The 27,377-nt window shown below is 34.6% G+C and overlaps 2 protein-coding genes across 7 annotated transcripts; both read left to right on the top strand.

The window, feature by feature from the left end:
* Positions 1-713: 713 nt before the first annotated feature.
* Positions 714-6,607, top strand: LOC126718425 (uncharacterized). The gene is made up of 10 exons (XM_050420605.1): positions 714-1,211; positions 1,956-2,438; positions 2,551-2,708; positions 3,014-3,097; positions 3,178-3,230; positions 4,242-4,323; positions 4,679-4,786; positions 5,010-5,133; positions 5,305-5,390; positions 6,186-6,607. The coding sequence occupies exons 1-10, from the start codon at positions 845-847 to the stop codon at positions 6,405-6,407; spliced, it is 1,767 nt and encodes a 588-aa protein (XP_050276562.1). The 5' UTR covers positions 714-844; the 3' UTR covers positions 6,408-6,607.
* Positions 6,608-20,532: 13,925 nt separating this feature from the next.
* On the top strand, positions 20,533-27,083 carry LOC126718426 (4-hydroxybenzoate polyprenyltransferase, mitochondrial-like). Of its 6 annotated transcripts, none has more exons than XR_007652903.1 (10): positions 20,533-21,036; positions 21,133-21,268; positions 22,468-22,589; positions 23,603-23,672; positions 23,800-23,949; positions 25,091-25,226; positions 25,389-25,485; positions 25,638-25,709; positions 25,921-25,997; positions 26,604-27,083. XR_007652903.1 is itself a non-coding variant. In XM_050420607.1 (9 exons), the coding sequence occupies exons 1-8, from the start codon at positions 20,609-20,611 to the stop codon at positions 25,705-25,707; spliced, it is 1,209 nt and encodes a 402-aa protein (XP_050276564.1). In that variant the 5' UTR covers positions 20,533-20,608; the 3' UTR covers positions 25,708-25,709; positions 26,604-27,083. The 6 variants fall into 6 exon arrangements, 1 of the variants encoding a protein (XP_050276564.1); XR_007652906.1 differs by having other exon boundaries at positions 26,623-27,083; XR_007652904.1 differs by having other exon boundaries at positions 25,945-26,125.
* The last annotated feature ends 294 nt before the right edge of the window (positions 27,084-27,377 follow it).

Raw genomic sequence — 27,377 nt, forward strand, 5'->3', positions numbered from 1 at the left:
ATAATAATAGGCCAAGCTGAAAAAAACTCAAATTAGAATTCTAAATTATAGTTCTAATTTTGCACCATGTGTCCTAAATTATTTATTCTTAAAGAATTTTATTTATTAATTTTAGAATCAAATGTGAGATCACATTATAAATATTCATCTAAGTGAGTTATTAAGTACAAAAACTAAAGAATCTAAAATAAATTAATCAAAAAAAAGTGCTTCATAATAATTTTAAAAAAATGAATAATTTTCATTTTATAACAAATAATATTCTTACAAAATTTTTTAAAAAGTTAACAAAATATAAAAATGACTATTAATTGTATTTAAATTATATATAAGAATATATTATGCATTTTTTAATATATTTTTAAGTGTATTTATACATATACATGGATTACGAGTTAACAAAATATAAAAAATGACTATCAATAATATTTAAATTATATATATAAGAATATATTATTTTTAGGTGTATCTTTTTTTTTTTTTGAGAAGCAGTGTATCTATACATATACAATGAGTTACAAAACTACTTTAAGTAATCCTTAAACCCTCTATCAATTTTAATTATAATTTTTCTCCAACATTGCCTTCAATTTCTCGTACATCCTAGTCAGAAATTAGACTTTTTAAATTTTTATAAGACACAGGCGCCACCTGGCAGTAGTACTGTTGATTCATTTTTTTAAAAAAATGGTCTGCACACTGCAGCACCTAATCAGCAGCATACAAAGCATACACCCGCCATTCTTCTCACAAACCCATTTGCTCCCACTTCCCTTATCGTGCTCTCCGAAACAAGACACACAGATAGAGATAGAGAGAGAGAGAAAGTAGTGAGTAAATCGCCATGAAAGCTCTACTCAATCCAGAGCTTTCTTTCTCATCCATATCTCAATTCCACACCAATAAGCTTCGTAATTCCACGCATTCGCCTAACCAGACCTCTCTCCGATTTCCCTCGAAGTATCGGATTGGCAAAGGCGCTTGTTTGGTTGTAAAAGCTGCGCTGGACTCGGCTATTATAGACCAGTTGGGGCTCTCCGAGTCCGATATTCGGAACCCGTCCGTTTCGACTTCGTATCGGAGCTCCAAGTTGCCGAAGCCGAATCAGACTCTGCTTGATGCGCAAGCTAGGGTTTGCACTGGCCCCACGCTGACCAGGCCGCTTAGTGAGGAACAAGCTTTTAAGGTTTTCGATACCATCTTAAGATCAGGTTGGAAATTTTTATTTTTATTTTCATTTTTTGTTGATGTTTTGTCTTTTTGTTCAGCCAATATTACTTTCAAGCAGTTCATAATTAGCGTAAAAGCTAAACAAATTAGATTCATAAGAGCAATACATTAGATTCCTCAATTACATTGGTTGCATACTTGAATTGACCAATAAAAACACAAATAATGTTGTTGTTGTTGTTTTTTTTTTTTTTTTTTTTTTTTTTTTTTAAGAACAATTAAATTCAATACTTAATTGGAAATATAGTGTACTATACCTAAGTTTTACCATCATATTCTCATTTTATTAGATTATTAATATATTTTTATATTTTCGCCTTTTTTGGAAAATATTAGAATAATGGTAAAATGACTAAATTTACCATTTTCTAGGAGATAAAGATTTTGGGACAGTTGTTAATTAATCATGATATCAGAGCAGGTGTCTTTGGGATTTCATTTATTAAGGGAGAGTCTAGGTCCACACATGAGAATGAGTATTATAATATTGGATAAATGATTAAATTTATTGTATGCTAATATCTTTAAGTTTTTGGGACAATGGGTAATTTACCGGGAAATTTTATACTCAAGAAATGTGGAGAACTTAATTATTCTATAGCCTTTAATTTACATATGTGCTAGAATTTTTCTAGGATTGCTTTAAATTATGTGTACTCATGTTGTGACTTAGCTATTTATTAGACATAAAAGGTGTGTTTTATGTTTTGTGTTTAATGTGTTAGCTAAGGGAGAACTTAAAGATGAATATAAAGTTTCAAGAGCACAGCTGGGGGCTTTTTTTGCGGCAATGACAATCCGTGCCAATGCCTTTCCGGAAGCAACCCAATGGAGTGAAGGGGAAAAGCTTGCAATTAACACGTTCTGGCCGCTCTTGGTTCGTGTGCTTCCTCCTGATATAATCTTCATTGCAGATCCTGAAGGCTCCATAATGGGATTAGGGAGTTCTGTTGGGCCCCAATATGTTGGCAATTGCGCTACTGAGATGAGATTGGTTGGTGCCCTTAGGGAAGTTTTGGCCGGTGGTCATCTTGGATATGAGGAGGTCCAAGGCATTTTAAGAGATGTTCTTCCACTGAAAGTAGATGATGAGGAATCGTCAGGTGTAAGTGAGTCATTGCTTTCAGCCTTTTTAATAGGTCAACGTATGAACAGGGAAACAGATCGTGAGTTAAAGGCATACTGCCTTGCATTCGATGATGAACTTGGTATATATTTTTTACTTTCATTTGTCAGCTTAAGTTGCTTATGAGTAATTCTGCAATATAATTCGAAATATGTAATTTCTTTTGGTTGATTTATTCATCTAATTATATTCAGGTCCTCCTCCAGTTGCTGACGTTAGATCATTGACTCATTATGGTGAGCCTTATGATGGAAACACACGTTACTTCAGAAGCACATTGTTTGTCGCTGCAGTTAGATCCTGTTATGGTGAATCTTGCTTGCTTCATGGTGTCGAATGGATGCCACCAAAGGTCAGCCTTCAGCTTACATGAATTAACTAATTCTTCTTGATTCCAAAAAGAATCTATTTAATATAGAGTGTTGATGTTGCCAGTGATGCATCTCAGTTTTTAAATAAAAATTCCACGTGAAAGTAAAAAAGAAAGTAAAAGCATCCCATGATTTTACTGTCTTTGACCTTTTTTCCCGCTGCAATAAAAATGTAGCCTTCCATGTAAATTTTCTCATGATGTTTAAATGTTTCTTGATAATATCTAATTCTATAGTGACATTTTTTCTGAAACTTGTCCTACTTGGGCTGTGAATTTGAATTCAGGGGGGCATAACTGAAGAACAAATGTTGAAGTTTATGGGAGCAAATACAAGCTTATCCCCATTGCATGCAAAAGATCTTCTTGAGGTCTCTGTAATTTGCATTTTGCATTCCATTGGGACATTTTTTCTCTTATTTTTTTTTAACTTTTGTTATTATTATTTCAGGATGAGGAGGTTGGTTTTGCTTACGTAAGTCAACGTGAAGCTCACACATCTCTGTATGAAAATCTAACCAAATAGTACTATTCCAAGCCTTTTTTTTTTTTTTTTTGGTGGCAAAACGTATCCCATTAATCCCCTTATTTCTGTGAAGGAATATTTGTTTTCAGTGCACCGAAAAGAGAAAAAGTAAAAACTGAATTTAGTTGGATTTGTTTTTTGAAAAATAAATGATTAAGTCCTTTATATTAAAGATAACATTATTTTGCCATCTCAGTTTGAATGTGTTTCCCCTGACTTTATGTTAAACTAGTTACTTTAAGGAGCTAAGATTATGATTCTAGATTTTCATTAACCATCTGAATCTTTAATTTACTTCCTGCTAACATGGATAGAGAGTTACAGATGCTTTTTCCCTATTAGTCTCTGATAAAACCAAAGTGCATCAAGGTTCAAGTCAAGTTTGTCATAGAAAGCACTTGCTTCTATCATCTCATATGAGAAATCAACTAAAGATGCTTTTTACTCGTCTTAATGGATCACCTTTATTGAATGAATGCTTTTTTATTTTTTGTCCAGATAATTGTGTCTTCTTTGAAATTTTACACTAGTTTGAAGATGAGAATACACAAACACCTATGTTGTTTATCCCTTTTCCGGTCTAATGCATTTGACATGATAACTAGAAGAGATTTAAATAAAAATAGAAGTGATTTTCCAATTACATGTTTCTTGGGCTCTAGTTCTAACATTTTCTTTTTCTTCTTCTCGTTTGAATTTCAAATGAAATTATGGATGCACTCAATCGCTCGGTGCTCTGTTATTTAAGTTATGGATTTCATCTTCTAAAGTATATTGGTACTGAGATTCCTTGATTCCTAATATTATGCTTTAAAAGAAAAATCAGGGGTAGGAGGAAGCCCCTAGAAAATTATACATCTTTTGGCACACCTTGTGTGTGCTCTAGGTTTAACATGTCATATTTACTGACACTAAACAGGTTGAAGCTAATAACAAGATTTTTGTGATTTCAGTTGATGCTCATACTTATAAAAAGATTATTGTTGCAGATATTCATTGATTGGTGTGAGGGAGCATATAAAAAAGCGCCCCCCTGTGGCAACAGCTGAAAAGATTCAGCAATTTGTGAAGGTGAGACCTGTCATTATTTAACTACTGTATTATTACCTTTTACTGTTGGCCATTGCTGCTTCTTGATGAATACTTTGTGGAGTGAAAAAGCTCAAACGGCCTTTTAGCATATAAAAATCTCGATTCTTCCATACATCAGAATCTACAGCAAGTTAAAATGTTTCTAAATTGTTTTTATTTACTTAATCTGCAATTGATGTACCTACTTTAAAGTAAATTATCAGTCATGAACATCACATGCATGTTTATGCGTGTGTACATAAAACTTTTTTTTAGGATGAAAATTTGTCAACCACCCTTGTAAGTCTGAAGAGCTTGGTTGTCCAGAATGTAAAAAGTTTCATTTTCTGCACAGGCTCGAGGGAAGGAAGCAATGGTTGCTGGATTTTATCATAATGGTTATGAGGAACCACTGTTGATGCTTATGAAGAGAAGAGGTGTTCATTCTGGCTTGGTAGTGAAGGTCAGAACTTTGCTTTTATAAATTCTATTGCTATGTTGGATTTTTGTAAATTTAACTTTCAACAACTTTGCATTGAAAGGGGATCTGCTAATTAAGAAAAAGGGGTGTGCTTGCTCTCATTTAATGTCAAGATGGTCTGGTATAATGTCATTCAGTAATTCAAGTATCCACAAGGTATTCCAAGCTAACCACTTGATATAATCTGATTATGCTGTTAATGTAGGGTGAGGAAGGGGCCCTCTCGATGACAACAAGATTGCGGTCAGCTAGCATTTCAAAAGGATTTCCTGTAAACTACTGCTCAGGTTTCCGTTCACTGAGTATGGCGTCTGCTTTCGAAGTTGATGGTTTGTATCATTTTGCTACCTTATCTTCATTGTGTTCCCTTTTATTCATGTCTTTATCTATGTATTTAGTTGAGAGTATGTTCTTCACTTTTGTCGATCAGTTCAGTTGATTGAGATTCTGGCACCATTCTTTTATCAGTAATACTGAAACCTTACAATTTACTGTTGCAGGTGTATCACGTCAGAATTTCAATCTCGAGGTCAATGCCATGGACTATGGTTTTGAACCTACTAATACTCCAAGGACTGATAGATCGGTAGAGTTTCTGAGTTCTCTTCTATTCTCTTTTCTGCATTGATTATCATCTGACCTTTCTTTTGATGAAAATACACTCAGCAGTCGGCAGCCACATTCCTGATAATAAATTATCTAAATGTTGTCTTCTACCTCCAAAGTATTTCCATGAAGTTGTCATTTGGGCAGTCAAGGAAAAGGAATTCAGTTGCAGTGGCACTAAGGCAGAGGGAGGGGGGAGGGGAGGCCCTTGATTTTTAAAATTCCTCCCTCCTATTACCACAAGATTATATTGCCTCCTTCTAACGTGATCTTAGATTGAGACCACGAATTTCAGCCATTAAGATTTTTAAAACAAAACTTCAAAACAAGATGAAAAATGGGTTTTTGAGTGGTTTTTTTAACTATGTTTGTAGAAGGAGAGATTGCCAGGAAATTTAGTATAGAATCATTTACAAATGATTTTAGAATAATTAAAGAACGTAGAGCACAAAAGCACAAATATGTAAGTAAAAGCTAATTTCTGAAAGAAAATATTTGTTTTGAGCATTGGAAAAATTATTTTGATATAAATTTTACTATATAAGACAATAACACATGTCATATTAAAAGGCATCCTTGGTAGTTGATACATATACTCACACAAATATTAGCAATTTTTTCTACAACCTGTGCGAGAAAAATTTCTGGCTTTGGTATTGTGCAGGTGTAACCTAGTTAGCATTGAATCCATTTTTGTAGTTCTACTTAAATTCATTTGTTACCTTTGGCATTTTTAACTTTTTATGACAAGTAATTATATTTTTTGCAAGTACAGGTCTCAAAGAATATAGAATTGGGTCTAGCAGCTCTTCATGGTGAAAAAGGGCCTGCTTATGATCGGATCGTCTTAAATGCTGGAATAGTAGATCACTTGCTGGGATGTGATGGTGCAGAGGACATATCCGCAGCCCTAGATAGAGCCAGAGAAGCCATTGACAGTGGCAAGGCTTTAAAAAGGCTTTTAAATTACATTAAAATCTCTCACAAATTGAGCTAAATTAGGTCCAACCGGTGCTTGTATCTTTTTGGCTTGTCTTTTGTAGGTTAGAATTGTAATTTTGTATTTTTTACACATTAGTGGATATTGGTGCTTGCATTTTTTGGCTTGTCTTTTGTAGGTTAGAATTATAATTTTGTATTTTTTTACATATTAGTGGATATTGATAAAGAAAGAAAGAGAACTAGAGCATTTCTTCCTTTTTTTTTTTTTTTTTTTCCCCTTTTTCCCCCTTTATTTGTAAAATTAGCTCAGCTGCCGGCCTCATAGTTTCATTTATTTCTCCACAGTTATCATTCTTCGTCTGTCGTTGTCAACAGTACAAGAGTATCTCCCAAATATTAAAATGGCAGTGTCAAAAAGGTTGATTTTGGAGTTTCTTTATTATGTTTACATATCTTTTTACTGAGGTAATGTGCAAAATAGTAGTGCAAAAGGATTGTATATAGTTAGTTAGACAACGTTTGAAACAATAAAGGAAAATAGCATCTCGAGTTTTAGAAATTCGAGATCCTATTAGAACTCGAGTTCAAAAGACTCGCCTTGCGAGTGTGAAAATGCCACGTAGATCTCGAGTCTTTAAAACTCGAGTTTCATGCAAAAAAAATTTCACCTATAGTGGTGTTTTTAAGTTTTACAGTGACGTTTTAAAGCCCTATAGCGGCGTTTGTCTGCAAAAATTTTTTTGTAAGTACAGGTTTAGGGAGTCCTATAGTGGCGTTTTTAAACCCTATAGTGACGTTTTATAGACCTATAGCGGCGTTTTTATTCAATTTGTGGCATTCGAGTCTTTGAAACTCGATTTTCAGCTTGATTTTTTCCCACTTTACCGTAATCCACGTACAAATCGAGACTTAAAAACTCGATTTTTATCTTGGAACTCGAGTTTTAGACACTCAAGATGCTAGTTTTCAACATTGTTTTGAAACTTGACAATTAACTAAATTTTTTAATATTTATTGTTATTTAGAAAAAAAATTCTCTTTTTACTTGTATCTATCTTGATGCTTGTTACTTAGGTATTTGAATCCTCCGGAGGTGCTATTTGGTATCAAATGATGCTATGTTAGCAGTGTCAAAATTCAATAAATGTGAGACATGTCAGCAAAAAAAACTACCTTACTAATAAATAAAATACATGCATTAGAGTATCCATAGCAGTGGAGGCAAATTTTTAATATCACAAAAAGTCACTTTATTTATTTTAACTTACCATTTCACAACACACCCAACATAGATCTATTTTTTTAACTACTTCATTTAAATATTATTTTTTATTTATCATCATCTCTATCTCTTTCTCTTTCTTCCTTTTCATCTCTCTCTTCTCTGATATAGAGCAAGCAAACCTACAAAACATCAAACTAGCAAAGAGCAACCCATCACACTCACAACCCACGCCGTGACCCATCAACCCAACCACTCCTACGTCGTAACCCACCAACCACACCCACAACAATCACACCAACACATCACAGCAACCCACGGATCAACAACCCACCACCACCGACCCATAGGCCACAACCTACCGACCCACATCCACAAAACCCACTGACCCACATGCCACAATCCAATCAAACCACACCCACGACAATCACACCAACACGTCACAGCAACCCACAAATCAACAACCCACCACCACTGACCCACAGGCCACAACCCACCGACCCACATCCATGAAAACCATTGACCCATAGGCCAAAACCCACCACACCATCGCCGATCACGTGAAACCGACCCACCATGAAACCGGCCACGCCATCGCTAATCTTAACCCATCGACCCACCATGCCAATCTCACCATGCTTGCCAATTTCACTACGCTCACCGATCTCACTACTCTCGCTGGTCAGAGGAGAAGAAGAAAGAGGGCTAGGACTTTGAGTCAGAGGAAAAGAAGAGAGAAAAGTTAGAGAAGGAAGAGAGAGAGAAAAAGAATATTTTAATGGGAAGAGAGAGAAGTTAAATAATATATATATATATATATATATATATAAATATTTAGCTTTGAAGCTACAGTACACAGCTATAGATGGTTGTGCACTGTAGTTGAAGAGGTAAAAATTTACCTATAGCTCCACCATTGTAGAATGTTTTTTAGTATTTGAGGTGCTAAAAATACCAATATGGCTTTTTAGCACTATTGCTGTAGATGCTCTTAGTGGGTAGTTATTTTTACACATATGTCTCTATTTTATTGAGTTTTGAATTTTGATACGAATGACGTGGTATCATTCGATACAAAAATTGAGCTACTTATTATTTTTTCTCTAGTACAGTTGTGTTATAATTATATGCAAGTGCACACACAGCCAAAACCTACTGGATTCTAATTTCAAATTTTTTTTTGATAAACCACCCCTGGAAAGCAAGGGGGAAGGGAAACTTCATTACTGCAGATCAGAAAAGTATACAGATGCAATGTCCGGAGGGATGTCCTCCATCCAAACATGGAAATGGGAAAAATTACAAGCTGATCTCACTAGCCTATGAGCTACTTTATTTCCTAGCCTACGAGTATGACTAAAGGCTAGACTATTAAAGGCTGAAGCGAAGACTTTGATGTCCTTGATGATGTGCCCGAAGCTTGAATACTCCCAGCCACCATTGGATAAAGCATTGATGGTAATTTCTAAGTCACCTTCCAAAATAATCTGATCAAGACTTAGCTCTTGTGCAAAACCAATGGCGCTGCGCGCTGCCAACACTTCCATCGTCTCTACTGATGTAGGCAGAGGAATAAGTTGTGTAAAGGCAGCCATAACAAGACCTTTGTCGTTTCGGATGATGCAACCTAGACCTGCTTGGTTCTTCTCTCTAAACAAAGCCCCGTCGAAATTCACTTTCAACCAGCCACCAGGAGGAGGCTGCCACTTCACGATGGAGGGGGTTTTTGGGGCCAAAGGGGGGGCTGCCGAAGCCCTTTGAAACTCCAGCAACTTGTCAGAGGCTAAAGCATTTACCTTCCACAGAGGAGTTGGGCTATCACCAACTCTAGCCTGATTTCTACGGTACCAGATCAGCGAGACAGTCATGGTAAACAACTCGAAGAGATCAGTGCGAGATTGACACAGCTGGATGATTTCCACGAAAGAGCTGCACTCCCTGGACAGATTTATCAACCACTCAAACTTGCCCATCCAGACTGCCGATAGTACAGGGCAAGACCAAATGGCATGAAAGGAGGTTTCGCTCATGAGTTTACAGCCGGGGCAGATGTCATCAGTGAGCACTCTACGCTTTAGAAGGTTGGCTTTTGATGGTAAAGAATTTGTACCTGCTCTCCATAACAGCGTTTTGACTCTATTTGGAACCCGAAGGCTCCAAATGCCCTTCCAGATTCTCTTGGTGGGGGTTAGATCAGAGGGAGAAGGACCCTCCCTCAACTCTTCATTCATAAGGAGTCTATAAGCCGATCGGACAGAATATTTACCATCCGGAGAATGCGGCCAAAACACCATGTCATCACACTCACCAAAGCTAAGAGGAATGGACTTGATAGCGGCTGCCTCATGAGGCAAGAAGAGGTGATCAATCGTCTCCTGGAGCCAACAGCGTTGCTCCTTGTCGATCAGAACAGCCACCTGTGCATCATCTCCAAGGAAAACTCTCGGTGACACCACATTCTTGTTGTATGGGTCGGGGAGCCAACTATCATGGTAGATCCGGATCAAGGAGCCATTTCCAACCCTCCATTACAGCCCCTTGCGGACTATATCTCTGCCTTTTAAAATGCTCCTCCAAGCAAAAGAGCCACTACCCACCTTGGTGTAAAAAATGGAGCCATTTGGGAAGAATTTTTCCTTGAAAAACCTGTGGAACAAAGAAGGCTGATTTTCTGCAAGCCGCAAAACCTGTTTTGCCAGCATGGCACGTTGAAATTTTGTAGCTCTTTGAAACCCAAACCGCCTAAACTTTTTGGGCGGCATAAAGATTTCCATTTTGCCCAATGAATCTTCCTTTGATTACCCCTTTGACCCCACCAAAAATTCCTGATTAAGGCCTCAATTTCATGACACAAAGAGAGCGGTAGCTTGAAGCAGCTCATGGCAAAGGTTGGGATCGCCTGAATCACCGCTTTAAGGAGGACTTCCCGGCCAGCTTGGGAAAGAAGTTGCTCTTTCCACCCTTGGAGTTTGGCTGCAACTCTTTCCTTGATATAAAGTAAGCTAGCTTTCTTCTTCTTCCCTACCAAAGAGGGAAGACCGAGATATCTCTCATATTGCTTGATTTCTTCCACATCTAACGCTGTTTTGATCTGCTCCAAGATGTCAGGAGGGGTGGCTTTGCTGAAGACAAGACCGGTTTTGTTGCGATTCAACTTTTGACCGGAGGCCTTTTCATAGCAGTCCAAAAGATCTTGGATTTTTTGACAATCACCAAGGGAAGCTCTACAGAAGACCAGGCTGTCATCTGCGAAAAAGAGGTGAGTCAACCGGGGACCCTTTTTGCAGATGGACACTCCCCTAATCTGCCTAGATTCCGCTGCCCTGTGGAGCAGAAAATGAAGCCCCTCAGAACAAAGAAGGAATAGATAGGGTGACAACGGATCTCCTTGACGTAAGCCTCTTGATGGGAGGATCATTTGGGTGGGCTCACCATTAATGAGAATTGAATAAGAGACAGATGAGATGCACTCCATGATTAGGTTAATCCACTTGACATTGAACCCCATTTTCTCCATAATTTTCTCAAGGAAAACCCATTCAACCCGGTCGTACGCTTTGCTCATATCTAATTTTAGCGCCATAAATCCCGACTTACCCTTATGATGGTGTTTCATATAATGCAAGGTTTCGAACGCCATAAGAATATTGTCAGAAATAACTCTACCCGCCTGGAAAGCACTTTGATTTTCAGATATCACATGCGGGAGGATAGCTTTTAGTCTGTTAGCTAAAACTTTAGAGACAATTTTATAAACAACGTTACACAGACTAATTGGCCGAAAATCAGAAATAAGCATAGGGGATTTAACTTTTGGAATCAGGGTGATATTAGTACAGTTAATCTCTCTAGGAATTTTACAGCTATTAAGGCATTCAAGCACAGCAGAGCTAATATCAACACCAATCAAAGGCCAGAAGGTTTGATAAAATAAGGGAGGCATACCGTCAGGACCCGGGGCTGTGGTGGGTTTCATCTCTTTAATCGCTTCCTCAACTTCTTCCTTGAGAAAGGGTCTGAGGAGTTGGGAGTTCATGTCCTCTGAGCCCGAAGGCAGCATTGCATCCAAAATATCTGAGAATGCAGAAGGCTGGGATGAAGTGAACAGGGAGCTAAAGTATTGATGGGCTACATATACAATATTGACAGGCATGCTGGATAAACCTAATGTAGATATTAGGATATGAAATGATATTAGAAATACAAATAAGTTTTTAACATATGTGAGAATATCTAGATTGACCCCAGCAAAGCAAGGTAATGGATTAATTGTTATTTATACCCAAAATTAGCAATTTAACAAAGGACATAACCACAGTTATAATCACCACAATCCAAAACAATACAAATACAAATTAAAAAGAACAGACGAAGCAATAAAAAGAATATATGGATTCTAATGATGAAGTGGATAACTTTAGAAAAACTCTTTAAGAGAAAGAATACTCAAGCATAACCAACCCCACAAGAACTTTTTGATGATGAAGTGGAAAACTTTAGAAAAACTCTTTAAGAGAAAAAATACTCAAGGGTAACCAACTCCATAAGAACTTTCAAATTCAAAAGAAACAGTTGTTACCAAAAATTCATACAACAACAACAAAGCCTTGGTCCTAAAATTTTGGGTTGGTTATTGATCCTCGATAGATTAGCTAAGATCAGCCACATATATTCTTTACTCCATTTTATTTTATCTGAAGTCATACTTTCTGTTACTTCTTTAAATGATATGTTTTTTTTTTTATTACTTCTATTAATGTAATTTTTGGTCCTATACATTTTTTTCCCCTTAACTTGGTCACTCGTTCTTACAATGCATTAATCTTTCTCCTTGAACATGGCCAAATCATCTCAAGCATTCAATCTTATAAAATTTTCCGTTTTAACTTAATAGGCATTTTACTATCACACAAAACTCTTAATGATGAAGCCACATTGGGGCTGAAGGGGGCCTTGGCCCCCAAAATATTTGAAAAACAATTAGTAGAAAATATTAATATATGAATTATTCCGACTAATTTAACAATTTACAAGGACTAGATATGCTTTTGGCCCCCCAATCAAGGATAAATATTCTAAAAATGTTATTTTTACAACATTTTTACATACTTTCATAACAAATCATAAGTGACAAGTTGTTATTCACTATTAGAGCATCCACATTAGTGGAGCCATAATTTTAGCTATTTGATTCCACCAAAAGCTACTTTATCTATTTTACCTTCTCACTTTATAAACATCCAACATCAGTGGTTTTATTTTAGTTTCCAACACAATAAAATATCATAAACAATACAATAAAATAATATATCTCCTACAATAAACAATTCATTTATTGATTATTTTTTCCCTATTCTTCACTATCTTCAAGCACTCACGGCACCACCACCACCACGACCACCAATGTGAAACTCCTACGGGAAGAGGAACCAAAAAGCCAGCATCCCCACCCCAACTCAGCCACAACACAAACCCAGCAACCCTAAACCCAACAACCCCAAATCAGCCAAACACAGACCCACCACACCCATCAACACAAACACAAACCCACCACACCCACAACAGAGAAAATAAGATAGAAGAGGGAGAGGGGCGGATCAAAGTCACAGTCGGAGCTAAACTCAGAATAGAGTACTCCGGCAAAGATGGGCTGGACACGATATGTGAAGATGAGCTTTTATTATTTTTCTTTTCTTTTGGGCCATAATGGGATGAGCCATTTTAACTATTACTCTCTCTCCCAGCCCAGAAGTAGTTTTCTCCTCCCCCAAAACACACACACAACACTCTCTTTTCTAAAATAAATAAATAAATCTTGGACCATCTGACTTGTAGCATGCACATCATAAAAGTATAGGATTTACAAAGTATAGCTTAAAAAAAAAAAAAAAAACCGGTAGTTTTGTGAAAGCAATATGAAATAAAATTGGGTCATGTTAACCGATGAACTTAAGACAATTGTTAATAAACTATTTTAAGGAAGTTTTTATACAATTTTTATGGAAAATTGAAAAAACTATCAAATTTTTTTTTTCTTTTTCTTTTCCCATAAATATTTCCTAAAATGGTTCGCTAACATATGTCATTAGGGCATTCATTAACTTTTCCTAATCAAAATTTATATTTTTCATTCAAAGATGGTTATACCACACAACCATGGATTCTTAATATAACAAAATTGTGTACATCTCTTAGCAACTCAAGAGTGTTGCCTCCTAAGGTATTCATGTTTCTCTCTCAGTTTCTTTTTGGGTTTTTAGATGGCTACAATATCACTTAGTGGTTCTAATGGTCAACTATGGATGTGAAAATTAAAAACCTTATTTATTTAAAGACTTTTGTAAAAACCCAAAAAAGAGATAAGACGTGGGATCTTTAAGAATCCTAATCTTCAGCTGTAGGATTAATCAATAGTTTTTTAAATGTTATTGACTTAGCTTGAAACTCTTTCAAAAATTATTCCTTAATTTTGTCAACCATATTAAGAAAATATTTGAGTTTACATCCAACTTTACAACGTTAATCTTACTCCTATAATATCCTCAGGTAACAAGAAAATGGAGCACCCTAGTTCCTATGCGATATTGATTACATATGTTGCATTCAACTTCATATCTTTCTTTACAATCAATATAATAATTTCTTAATATTGAAGTATAGTATTTGTTATTACTATACTTATGTGCGACGTTGATTACATATGTTGCATTCAACTTCATATCTTTCTTTACAATCAATATAATAATTTCTTAATATTGAAGTATAGTATTTATTATTACTATACTTATGTTAAGTCACATTAATATAGCATTTTGGTTCACATCAATTCATTCCATCTATTTCAGTTCATTTGGTCTATTTTGGTGATGTTATGATGAGGTATGTTACACCAAGATGACCCACTATCCTCATATTTGTTTCTAAATTGTGCAAAGGGGCTTATTTGTTTCTAATAATAATAATAATAATAATAATAAATTTAGTATGAAAAGGTCTATGTATATATTAATTAATTGCACATTAATGAAGTAAAAGCTTAATTCATGATTTTCAAATTACTTGTTTAACCGTATCTTTTTCCCGCTTAAAAGCTATAGCTAATGTATTATAAATATGAGCAGTGGCTACTAGGACTACCCACACACAAAAGCAAAATTCAATTCATAGCCAAATAGCTCAAAAAAAAATGGCGCCTAAGAAGAGTGTGAGAATGATCAAAAGGAACCTTCGTTGGATTTTTAGGGAAATTAATAAGTTGATCGATGAAGCAGTTGAAGAAGATGAATCAGTACTAGCTCGTGTTGGTAAGTTTTGAAGTTTTCTTCCTTTTTCGTTTTTTATTAACTTAGTTGATTTTCTTTTTAAATTTTAAGCTCAATGTCCATGGGGAGTCAACACTGAACAGATGGAGCACTGTTTCCAAATTCGTGAGAGAGAATTGGTGAGTTTCTTTAACATTTTTTTTTATTTAATTCCTTTTTTTATCAGTTAGTTCATTTTAATTATAGTTGTTTATCTCCATTTTCTAGTTCTTCCTACTCCCTAGAGGGATCAAAACTTTGAAGATGGATAGAAATTTTTCAATGAAGTAATTGATAACTACAATGCGAAGAGAGCTATTCTCGTTAGGATGAGCCAACGTCACGATTCATCCACTCGAAAGTTGAATGTGAAGTTGCAAGAAGCAGTGAAGGAAGATTTTATGGTTGCGGTCTCTCATTTTGTGAAATGGAGCACATCGGTTGTGTCTTATCTCAGAGATGCAAACAATATTATTTTGGAGATGGAGGATGTCAAAGATGCGGAGATTATAATCAACGTCCACAAGGCAATATGGCTTTTTAGCATCACTAATAATAATTCTCTCAAATGCTATGCTTGATTGCCTTTTGCTTTGATATTGTTGCAATTAGTTTGTTGTAATAAAATATTTTTATTATTATTAAAAATACTTTATTGCAAAAAAAAAAATTTGTTGCTATAATTTATTGCAACAAATTTTTTGTTATGATAGGTTACTGCAATAGTAATTTTTGTTATAATAAAGTATCTCTGGAAACTTATTGCAAAAAAAAACTTATTGCAATAGTAATTTTCAATGAAGTAATTGATAACTACAATGCGAAGAGAGCTATACTCGTTAGGATGAGCCAACGTCACGATTCATCCACTCGAAAGTTGAATGTGAAGTTGCAAGAAGCAGCGAAGGAAGATTTTATGGTTGCGGTCTCTCATTTTGTGAAATGGAGCGCATCGATTGCGTCATATCTCAGAGATGCAAACAATATTATTTTGGAGATGGAGGATGTCAAAGATGCGGAGATTATAATCAACGTCCATAAGGCAATATGGCTTTTTAGCATCACTAATAATAATTCTCTCAAATGCTATGCTTGAGTGCCTTTTGCTTTGATATTGTTGCAAATAGTTTGTTGCAATAATTTATTGCAACAAATTTTTTGTTATGATAGGTTACTGCAATAGTAATTTTTGTTGTAATAAAGTACCTCTGGAAACTTATTGCAACAAAATTTTTGTTGCAATAGGCTATTGCAATAGTTTTTTTTTCTATGCTTGTTTATACTTTATTTTCAAATGCTTGATTTTCAAATGCTTTAACCGTATCTGGCACACCTCATCTCTCTTTTCCCGCTTAAAACCTATAGCCCATGGCCTATAAATATGAGCAGTACCCAATGCCCACTACCCACACACACAAAAGCAAAATCCATAGCCAAACAACTCAAAAAGATGGTGCTTAAGAGTGTGGGAATGTTGAAAAGAAACATTCATTAGATTTTTAATGAAATCAATAAGTTGATTGATGATGCACCCCCTAGAGTTGAAGATGAAGCAGTAGTTGTAGCACTTGAAGCTCATGTTGGTACTTAATAGGAACAAGTTTTATAGTTTTCTTCTTTTCTTGTTTTTTATTAGCTGAATTGATTTTCTTTTTAACTTTTTAGCACAATGTAAAAAATAAAGTAAAAAATAACTAACATGTAAATGAGCAATTTATAATTTATATTTTAGATTAAAATGGTTTTTATTTCACAAATTACCAAACACAAATGCTTGATTTTCAAATTAATTCTTTAACCGTATTTGGCACCACACCTCACCTCTTTTTCCCACTTAAAACCTATAGCTCATGTCCTATAAATATGAGCAGTGGCCACTACCCACACACAAAAGCAAAACCCATAGCCAAACAACTCAAAAAAATGGTACCTAAGAGTGTGGGAATGTTGAAAAGGAACATTCATTGGATTTTCAATGAAATCAATAAGTTGAGCGCTGATGCACCCCATGCAGTTGAAGAAGAAGATGAAGCAGTACTTGTAGCGCTTCGAGCTCGCATCGGTAAGTTTTATAGTTTTTTTTTTTTTTCCTCATTTTTTATTTACTAAATTGTTTTTCTTTTTAAATTTTTAGCTTAATGTCCATTGGGAGACAATATTGCGCAGATGGAGCAATATCTTCAAGAAATTCATGAAATAGTTGTAAGTTTCTTTAACATTTTTTGATTTAATTTCTTTTTTTATCTGTTGTTACTAGTTCATTTTAATTATAGTAGTTTATCTCCATTCTCTAGTTATCACAACTCTCTGGAATGATCGAATTTTTGAAGATAGAAGGCCATCTTTTAATCAAATGATCGATAACTATAATGCAAAGAGGGTTGTTCTGGTTAGGATGAGCGAACGTCACGAATCACACACTCGAAAATTGAATGTGAAATCGCATGAAGCAGCCAAGGAAGATTTTCTGGTTGCAGTCTCTCACTTTGTAAAATGGAGCGCAATGATTGCTGCTTATCTCAGAGATGCAAGCAACATAATTTTGGAGATGGAAGATGTCAAAGTTGCAAAAATTATTGCAATGAAATATTTATAGTCACAATATTTTTTGTTGCAATAAAGTATTTTTAATGATAATAAAAATCTTTTATTGCAACAAATTATTGCAACAAAATTTTTATTACAATAGTCTATTGCCACATATTTTATCGCATAAGTGGGCAACGAAAAAATTTTATTGCAATAGAAGTTTATTGCAACAAAATGAAACTTATTGCAATAAAAAATTTGTTGGGATAGTTCAGTAAAATACCTGTGAAACTTGTTCCTATTACCAAAACGAGCTTCAAGTGGTGCTTCAACTCCAATGGCTGCTTCATCTCCTAATGAGAAGAGCCGTCTTTGCATCGTAATTATTAATCACTTGATTAAAAAGTTGTCTTCCATCTTCAAAAATTTCATCACTCCAGCAAATAGTAACAAATGGAGAATGGAGATAAAAAAGATTATAAAATAAATTAACTACTATAATTAAATGAACTACTAGTAACAACTAATAAAAAAAGAAATTAAATAAAAAAATGTTAAAGAAACTTAGCAATTGTTTCACGAATTTCCCTAAGATATTGCTCCATCTGTTCTATATTGTCTCCCAGTGGACATTGTGCTAAAAAGTTAAAAAGAAAATCAATTCGGTTAATAAAAAACAAGAAAAAATTTGTTGCAATAGTCTATTGCCATAGACTTTATTGCATTAATGGGCAACAAAAAAATTCGTTGCAATAAAAAATTTTGTTGCGATAGGTCATACTATTGCAATAAGAGTGGTGTAATAATTTGATCATACTATATGTGTTTACAAATTTGAAAATTGCATAATATTGTGATTGATATAGGTAAGCAAGTTTTATGCCTGCTAAAAAAAATACAAACATCATTTTGATAAATAAAAATAAAAATAAAAATAGCCTTCAATAATTGTTTTTAAAAGTATGTTTTATTAGAGAGTAGCCTTTTTTTTTCCATTTATATAGACTAATAAACATGGTATTACCCATAGGGGTGTCTATGTTGGACCCAACCCATGAACACGACATGAAGCCAACATGAGTTTTTGAGGGTTCAGGTTGGGTCTTAGTGGGTTTGGGCCATAAACGGGTTAACCTGAAAACAACACGATAAGAAACAGGTCATAAGCGGGTCAACCCGTATGACTCGCAATAGACACATTTGACATGCCAATTTATTTGTGTCAACCTAAAATGACCCATTTAACACAATCAGTTTAACTTGTATAATAAATATTACTGTTCCCCCCCCCCCCCCCAAAGTTTAACTTGTATAATAAACAAATATTCATTTTATTTTAGATTTTTTAAATACCTTTTATATCCAACCTATATTTTAAACTTAAAATGAAAAGTGAGTAGTAACAAAAAACTTACAAGTATAATTGGAAATTAAAACTTTACAAATTTTATATACCCTAATATATATAATTGGAAATTGAACTATATTATTTTGAGTACGCATTTGGATTACGTCTGCGTCTTGTATCTGCGTCTTGCGTCTTGCATCTTGCGTCTTACGTCTACGCTTCCAACTTTTTTCTTTTTTTCTTTCTTATTTTGAAGTGTGTTTTTGTGGCTTTATGTCACACCAATGGGTCTCGTGCACTGTTCATAGGACTCACAAACCTTTTTTTTCAGCAACTTTTTATTGAAAATGGGTTCCACGACATTATTCACACATTTAAAAACTTCTAAATAGGCCATTAGAGAGGGAGGAGAGTAGAGGGGAGTAGAGGGGAGGAGAGTAGAGGGGAATGGTTCCCCTCCACCTTGTTTGGATGTTTTTAAAAATTAGGATGGAGAGGAGAGGAAATGATTAAAATAGACAAATTTACCCCTATTTGAAAATGAACTTGCAACATTGGTCTATTATTAATTTAGAAAGGGTAAATTGAGAAATTTATCTAGTTAATAATTTATCTACTCTACTCTCCCTCCAAATCTCTCCAATTTGGGGGAATTAAAAATGAGGGGTTAGAGGTGGTTGAAACCCCTCCAAACTCCTCCCTCTCATTCCTTAAAAAACTTCCAAACAAGGTAATTGAATTATTCTCTCTCCCTCTACTCTACTCCCCCTCCTTTTTTTAACTTCCAAACAAGCCATAAAGGTGTGAAGTTTTCACATAAATTTTGGGTGTATTATGTGCTTTTACTTGGGCTTTGGAGAATTCAATCCACACGAAAAAACCAAAACCTATAAAGCAAAGAAAAAGCCACACGAAGAGGTAAAGACTTATTCCTAGAGAGTTCTCTTTTAGTTTAGGTTTGATTATTATTGGTTCTAACTTTCAATTTTCATATTTGTTTGATTATTATTGGTTTTAAGTTTCAATTCATAGTTTCAATTGATTTTGGGATATTTCATATTTGCTTTGTGTTTTTGCTTTGCATTTTTTTATATAATCAAATTATTAAAAAAAAAAAGTCATTCTTGGCCTGCTTCCCAAAAACATTCATAAGCTGCTGCTTCGGGGATGTAATTTTCTGGTTATTAGTTCTTTTGACTATATTTCAGAAGTTATTTCTTTTTCTATTTCTCTCAAGCTAGGTGTTTGCTATGCCAGGGGTCATACTTTCTATACATTTTTCTTTGTTTGATATTCAATATATTCTATCCTTTCTCTAAAAAAAAAAAATGGCCCTTATTCATTTATATATGAGTTAGAGAATGAATTGGAAACATACACCTTGCACCAACATGTTTACATTATAAAGTTTGCTCTTTTTTAAAAAAAAAAATTTAAAATTAAAATATTGGTTTATTCAAAGTAATAATAACCTTATATTTAGCTATTACTCATCTCTCTCAGGTTGATGTATGCATAATAGGGCATATTGGAATGAAATATTAGATATGTTCGAGTGGAAAACTTTACAAGAATTATTGTATGATTCAAACCTCACATGATGTAATTATGTAAGAAATTGTTGTAAAAAAATTAAGTTAATCACACTCTTAGATTTTTTTTGTGTGATTGGACATTTAGTAATCTCAAATTATAATAAAGAGCCGTGCTTTTTACTGAGCTCCTATTCGCATTCGTGTATAATTACCGTTACAAAGGTTTAAAATAATTTACCAAACACCCTCTATGTTTGCCAAACAAGCTCCACCTGTTGAAATCCACTGATATTAGTCCGGGGGTGATGCAGAGGAGCAAAAATGGCGCGGTATTTGGCGGGCGGAGCATTTCGTATGCGTAGGCTTCAGAAATCTTCTCTTTCTTCTTCTTCCTTCTATCTCGCTCGCTCCATCTTCAATCCCCTATCTTCTCCTCCTCCTCCTCCTCCTCCTCCTACTACTACTACCTTTTACCAAATCCCAATCCCTAACCCTAATTATTCCAACACCTTCACTCCCACCTCTGAAATTTTCAAATTCGGTTGCGATTTTCGATCCTTTGCCCACATTTCAACAAGCAGCGTGGAGGAAAAGAACAATGATGATGATGATGATGGTGATCGATCCAAGGCGGTGGTGTCTACTTCTTGGATTGACTTGTATTTGCCGAAACACGTTCAACCTTATGCTCGTCTCGCTCGCCTTGATAAGCCCATTGGGACTTGGCTCCTTGCTTGGCCTTGTATGTGGTAATTAACCAAAAAAAAAAAAAAATGCTTGATTGCTTTCAATTCAATGAATTGGATAAATATGCATTCGTTTCATGTGTAATTGGTTCGGTTCAGGTCGATTAGCTTGGCGGCAATTCCGGGACATTTGCCTGATTTTAAGATGATGTTGCTGTTTGGTTGTGGATCTTTGCTTCTCAGGGGTGCTGGATGTACCGTAAATGACCTCATCGATCGCGACATTGATACAAAGGTAGTATCATATGATGCAATTTTTTCATTTTATGTTTGTGGTGGTTGGTTCTGAGCTTGAGCTTTAAGTATTGTCATTTTGTTAGCACATGTACAAGTAATGTAGAGAAAACCCACATAACATATAGACCAAAGAGAGAGCAATAGAGATCAAAAACATCATCAGGGCTAAATAGCTAGCGAAAAGACTGAACTACGTAGGCACACTTTTATTATATGAAAGCACTAATTAGAATTAAATTTAGCCTTTTGGGGAATAAAAATTCTAGTCATCCAAAACTACACAACTGGAAGAGGGTTTCTTGGCATGAGATAGAGTGAATTCTTTCACCATTGGATGGCTTCCAGATGGTATCAATGGGTTCTTGGCATGAGAGTGAGTTTAACGGAGGGTTAAATGATCTTTTGAACTCGATCTTCGTTTTCCTAATTAATTTATGATTTTAATTTGTACGCATTCTATAGTCAGTAGTTGGCCTATGTTCATGTACCATTGATGCTACTTGATATATACGGTATACCATAGCACTCAATTTCGTGAATCAACAAATATTTTCTCTAGGATGACTAGATCTTTATGATGCCTTTGACTATGTTATCAATGGTTTTAACATCAATGACCTACCTTAAATTTTTTTAATACTTACCTAGTCGAAGTACTCGAGGTCTATTTAACATTGGAGTACTTGTAGAACTTGTGCTCTTTCATTACTTATTTATTTTTTTGTGCACGTGATTCAGTGCCTTGAAAATTCAAACCACATGATTGGATTTTAGAAAAATATTAGGTTTTGACATTTTATTTCAGGGTCTAATTAACGGGTGTCCTAAGGAAATTTGTTAATAGACCATTTTAGGAAAATTTTGAAACTTTTATGGGAAACATAAAAAGTTATTAAAAATTAAAAAAATCAATTACTTTTTTCTTTTCCCATTAAAAGTTTCTAAATTTATTTCCTAAATCAATGCACCTAGAGCATTTGTTAAATTTTCCCTTTATTTTATAGTTCTCTAGTCCTTGTTAATTTCATTTAGTTTTAAAGTTAAATTGCAGCATCAGACTCTCCCATCCATACAACTGTTCTTTATCTTTATATGATTGATAACAAAATGAAACCTAAGGATATTTTGATCTGAATCTTGATAGATCATTCTTCCTTCAACTAGAGCATTTTTATAAAAGAACTCTCTGTAATGCAGGTGGAACGTACAAAGTTGCGACCAGTTGCAAGTGGTCTTTTGTCACCATTTCAAGGGCTTTGTTTTCTTGGGTTTCAGTTGCTTTTGGGTCTTGGGATTCTCCTTCAATTGAATGATTATAGGTTAGTGTTGTTTTAATCTGCCATACTTGAGTTACTATGATGAATCACCAACTTTTGCAACGTTTGTGACTATTTTGTTTTCTGAATTGAGAGCTATCAAGTCATCATTTGAGCAGGATCCCACAAAAACAATCAGTGGGATTTGTTGCTTCATTTCAACAAATGTTCCTAAAAATGAATTCATATTTTAACCTTTTAGACTTATTTCTGTAGAGCGACAATTGATAGCATGGGTAGGCAAGTCAAATTCAAAAGTTAGAACAAGATCTAACTTGGTTTACTAAGCATGTACAACCCGCCATGCGAACTTTTAGCTTGCTTGCATGTAAATACTTTCTTTTTTGTTTTGATAATGCACGTAAATACAATTTGATCTACGACATTAAATTTCTATTCCAACAATCTAATGTAGTTTTCTGACCATGTGAGCCATTAGTGTTCTGCACCATATGGGAGATAGGTTTGCACTACTAGAATTATACTTTGTTTTGGTAAGTTATAAATTTATTCAAAAGAGGAGATTGTTCAAATATATTGTGTGTACCAAACCACTCCCAAAAATTTACAATCTCAGATTCAATAAATCTAAGAATTCTAAAACAGAACATAGTTGAATGCACACTCCACAGTGTGTTCAATGGTGAACTATCAAATTCCAGAAAAAGGGTGTTCTCGTTGCATTTTGTGAAGGAAGAGAGCATTGATGCAATTTTAAAGCTTAAGCACTTTGTGAAATAAATCAAAATCATTGCAATGATAATTTACTCTGACCATTGATCTGGGTGGAAGCTAGCAATGAGTTTATCAGCTTTATAAACTGAATGATTTCAAGTTTGTTTTCAAGGTCTTGATTCTACTATTTTACTCTCTTTGTGAAACCTAGTTAAACAATGTTGCAAAGGGACAGCAGTTTTGTTGTGTAATTTGTGAATTTTCTTCTTGTTCTCATTTTTCTTTTGCTAATTTTCTTTGTAAATCTAATCAAATTAATGTGGCTCATCTATTTCTACCAGCCGCATTTTGGGGGCTTCATCCTTGTTGCTAGTATTCTCCTATCCTCTTATGAAGAGGTTTACATTTTGGGTAATGATGTTTACATGTCTGTTTCTGCTAACATATGCAAGTATAACTTTGTTTCTTTCTTTCATTTGATGATCAATTTCATGAAGTTTAACTAATATTCTGATTAAATACAAATTTGTCACTGCAGCCTCAAGCCTATCTAGGTTTGACCTTTAACTGGGGTGCTCTGTTAGGCTGGGCTGCAGTTAAAGGAAGTCTGGATCCAGCTATAGTGCTCCCATTGTACATTTCTGGAGTATTTTGGACTCTTGTGTATGATACGATATATGCACATCAGGTACTATTATATATCTTTTCGAGGTTGTAATCTCATTTCCTTTTGCCTCATTCTCTCCAATTGCTCCATGTAACTGTATTGACTTGTAGGAGCCATTTAGAACAAGATTTCTTTGGACAAAGTCTTTTCTCATGGTTTTTGTTAGTTGTAGTTTATTTTACTTTATGTTTTGCTCTTTTCTTTGACAGATAAATTGGTATCTTGGTGTTCCCTTAATCTATGTAGGCTGAAGAAAGTGGACTATTTTAGTTTGCATATTTGTATAAGAGCCATTATTATTTTGATTTCATCTAGCATTCAGCACTTCCATATTTTTTATTATTATGAAGTAGAAAGTTTTTATGTATTGTTTTAAGGGGGTTCCATTGTTAGTTTTTGGTTAATGCATATGCACCTTTTTTGTTGCTCTGGTTGTATCTACTATACATCCTCAGCTAATGATACTTTTAGTTATATAACCTTTAAATGTTAAAAAGAGAAAGGCATTGAAAAACTAGATTCTTTTTTTTTTAGTTTTGAAAAAACTTGTTTGAATTTTAAATTTTTGGTTAAATTACGAATTTGGTCCTCCCAACTATAGGGTAAGGTTCAATTTGATCCCTCAACCATTGATTGTTTCAAATTAGTCTCTTAGCTATTAATTGTGCCAATTTAATCCTCAAACTTTCAAAACTAAGTCAATTTCATCCTTGATTTTACTATCCTTTAAAATTTTAATGAATATAGTTAATGTGAAAAATGGAGCACAAGTTAAAAGGTTATTATAGAAAGTGTAAAAATTTTGAACTCCAATCAATTTAAACTATTATTTCATTAAAATTTAAACAGATAGGAGATCCAAGGATGAAATTGACTTGATTTTGAAAGTTAAGGGACTAAATTCAAAGAATTAATAGTTGAGGGACCAAATTTCTCTTTACCCAATAGTTGGAGGACCAAATTAATTATTAAATCTAAATTTTTTATTCATTGTTTTTTATCTTTTGGTGTAATTTATTGGTAAGAAGAAACTTAATCTGTTGTGTCTTTCTTGATCAGAAATAATTATAATTTAAGGGTTTGTGGTTTCTAAGATCTGCTGGGTTGAGTAATAGCACTTCTCCTTACTTGCTAATAAATAATGCTGTTAACATGCATTCAGGATAAAGAAGATGATTTGAAAGTGGGTGTTAAATCTACAGCTTTGAGATTTGGGGATTCGACTAAGGAGTGGATTAATGGGTTTGGAATAGCATCCATCAGTAGTCTTGCCCTCTGTGGATATAATGCTGGGGTTGGTATGTGCTCTATTTTCTGTACCTGCAACTCTGTGTTAACAATTGGGCTTATAATGGATTTAATTTTGGGATTGGTATTTCTGTTTTTCTGTATTTGCAATTTCCTCTTAAATGTACTGGGCTTATAGTCTTTTTTATTTTGGGGAAAAAATTGTGGAACAGGGTGGCCATATTATGCATTTCTGACAGCTGCATCTGGACAATTAGCTTGGCAGATATGGACGGTTGACCTATCATCACGTGCTGATTGCAATAGGAAGTGCGTAATTTTATTTTAAGACAATTTACTTATAAAAATAATTAATAATGAGTCTCAATTTAGTTTGTTTTAAGAAGTTCTCTTTCTTCTTTGTTGATCTTTGACCACTACCAGCTCATCTTTTTTATTGAATTGTCTTTGCTTGTTTTCAGATTTGTTTCCAACAAGTGGTTTGGTGCTATTATTTTCAGTGGGATCTTATTTGGAAGAATTTCATCATAGTGGTATGGTTACCTTTTCTATAAAAGATGATACCTGATATAAACTTCAAATCTAAGTCTTCCCTGCTCATGTCACCTTGATTACATGATGATTCCATTGATAAATATCCCATTTGGGCACTTGTGTATGCATCTCTGGTTTTTTTTTTTTTTGCCTCATCCTGCATAAAGCAGCACAGATGTTTGAATATGTTAAATTTCAAATGATTCACAGGGACACTGTATGTTGGATTTGCAGGGAATGAAGGCTTCCAAATTGAATTGAACAGTTTAAGTTCATTTAAAACAATAGTAAGCTGCTCTCTCTCTGTCTCTCTCTGTCTCTCCAAGACATGTATATACACTGAATTGATAGACTTGAATGGGTGTTCGTGGGTCAGTTCAGGTTGGTCGCATATTGACCCACTACAGACCGACGGGTATGGTGAAACCGCCCACCCAATGGGATCATTGGGTTGGGTTGCATGTTAGAAAAAACCAATCTTGATTCTTGTTTGGATGGTGTTCAGAATTACCTTCCATTGAGATGCATGGTTTAGGTGGACTTTTTAGTACAAAATTACTTGAGGTTTAAACCAGACCGGATGGTTCAACTGGGAACTAGGCCCTAAACCGGTCTGGTAAAAACCAGGAACCGATCACTTTTCAGGTTCTTTTACCATTCTTGTATTTAAAACCATGGTTTTTTTTTTTTGGGGGGGGGGGGGGGGATGAGATTTCAAAGTAGTCAGTTTACAAGAAATTTGAAAATTTTAAACATTGTCGAATATTTGGACCACTTAGCTATGTCAAAGATGGAAGACAGTGCTGCAACGTACCTTCAGTTAGTACAAGTGATTGGCTCTGAGTCCATTATATTTCAGATTCATTATTGATTATTATTTTTATTTGAATCAGCTGTGGGCTGCTTTTTCAGACATTTGGTGTTCGTGATAATGGTTGGGGGATGGATCTTTGGGAAAGTTTGGCGGAAAATTGAGAGAGAGAAGAGGAGTGGTATGTATGTAAAGCCCAATTGCTTTTAATTAGAAATCGGGGGAGATTCTAAAGTGGACCTTTTAAAAGTCCAGCTTTGGAAATTTTGTGGTCATTGTAAAATTATATTTTAGAGAGTTGTATGGAATCTATGGATACTGTTGTAAGATTCCTTTCTTTTCCTCTTTTTTTTTTTTTTTTTTTTTTTAATTTTTTTAATTTTTTTATATTATTTTAATATCTTTTAGAGAGCTGTATGTGTTCTGCTGTAAGATTCATTTTTATGGATACTGTATTTGTTTTTTGTTTTTTGTTTTTTTTAGAGAGCTGTATGGATACTGATGTAAGATTCATTTTTATGAAGAAATGTAGATGGGATGAAAATGGTATACTTTAACTTTATTTTTTCTAATATATGGTTAAAAGTAATGTGACTTGCCTTTAGGAGGGTTATCCCAATACAACAAGCCGGAATTTAAAAAAGTGCATACGTTTAGAATGTATCACTATGATTATAAAAATAAAAAATAAAAAGACTATCACGAATGCAGTAGAAGTTGTCAAGGGCACACAATTATGTGAGGCACATTTGGTAGTCATCTCTTTTCTTCAAAGGTCACATTCCAATAAATTGCGGAAATTTGATCACCAGATTGAAGATTTGTGGACTTGCAATACTAGAGCCGACTCTATTTC

Source organism: Quercus robur, chromosome 3, assembly GCF_932294415.1.
Source record: "Quercus robur chromosome 3, dhQueRobu3.1, whole genome shotgun sequence".
Lineage (NCBI taxonomy): Eukaryota > Viridiplantae > Streptophyta > Magnoliopsida > Fagales > Fagaceae > Quercus > Quercus robur.

Excerpts from the sequence above, each read along its gene's own strand:
- LOC126718426 (XM_050420607.1), top strand. The coding sequence starts at position 20,609 with ATGGCGCGGTATTTGGCGGGCGGAGCATTTCGTATGCGTAGGCTTCAG. Across the intron at positions 21,037-21,132 it reads CTTGCTTGGCCTTGTATGTG|GTCGATTAGCTTGGCGGCAA; the intron begins GTAATTAACCAA and ends GGTTCGGTTCAG. Across the intron at positions 21,269-22,467 it reads ATCGCGACATTGATACAAAG|GTGGAACGTACAAAGTTGCG; the intron begins GTAGTATCATAT and ends TCTGTAATGCAG.
- LOC126718425 (XM_050420605.1), top strand. The coding sequence starts at position 845 with ATGAAAGCTCTACTCAATCCAGAGCTTTCTTTCTCATCCATATCTCAA. Across the intron at positions 2,439-2,550 it reads TGCATTCGATGATGAACTTG|GTCCTCCTCCAGTTGCTGAC; the intron begins GTATATATTTTT and ends AATTATATTCAG. Across the intron at positions 5,134-5,304 it reads GTCTGCTTTCGAAGTTGATG|GTGTATCACGTCAGAATTTC; the intron begins GTTTGTATCATT and ends TTACTGTTGCAG.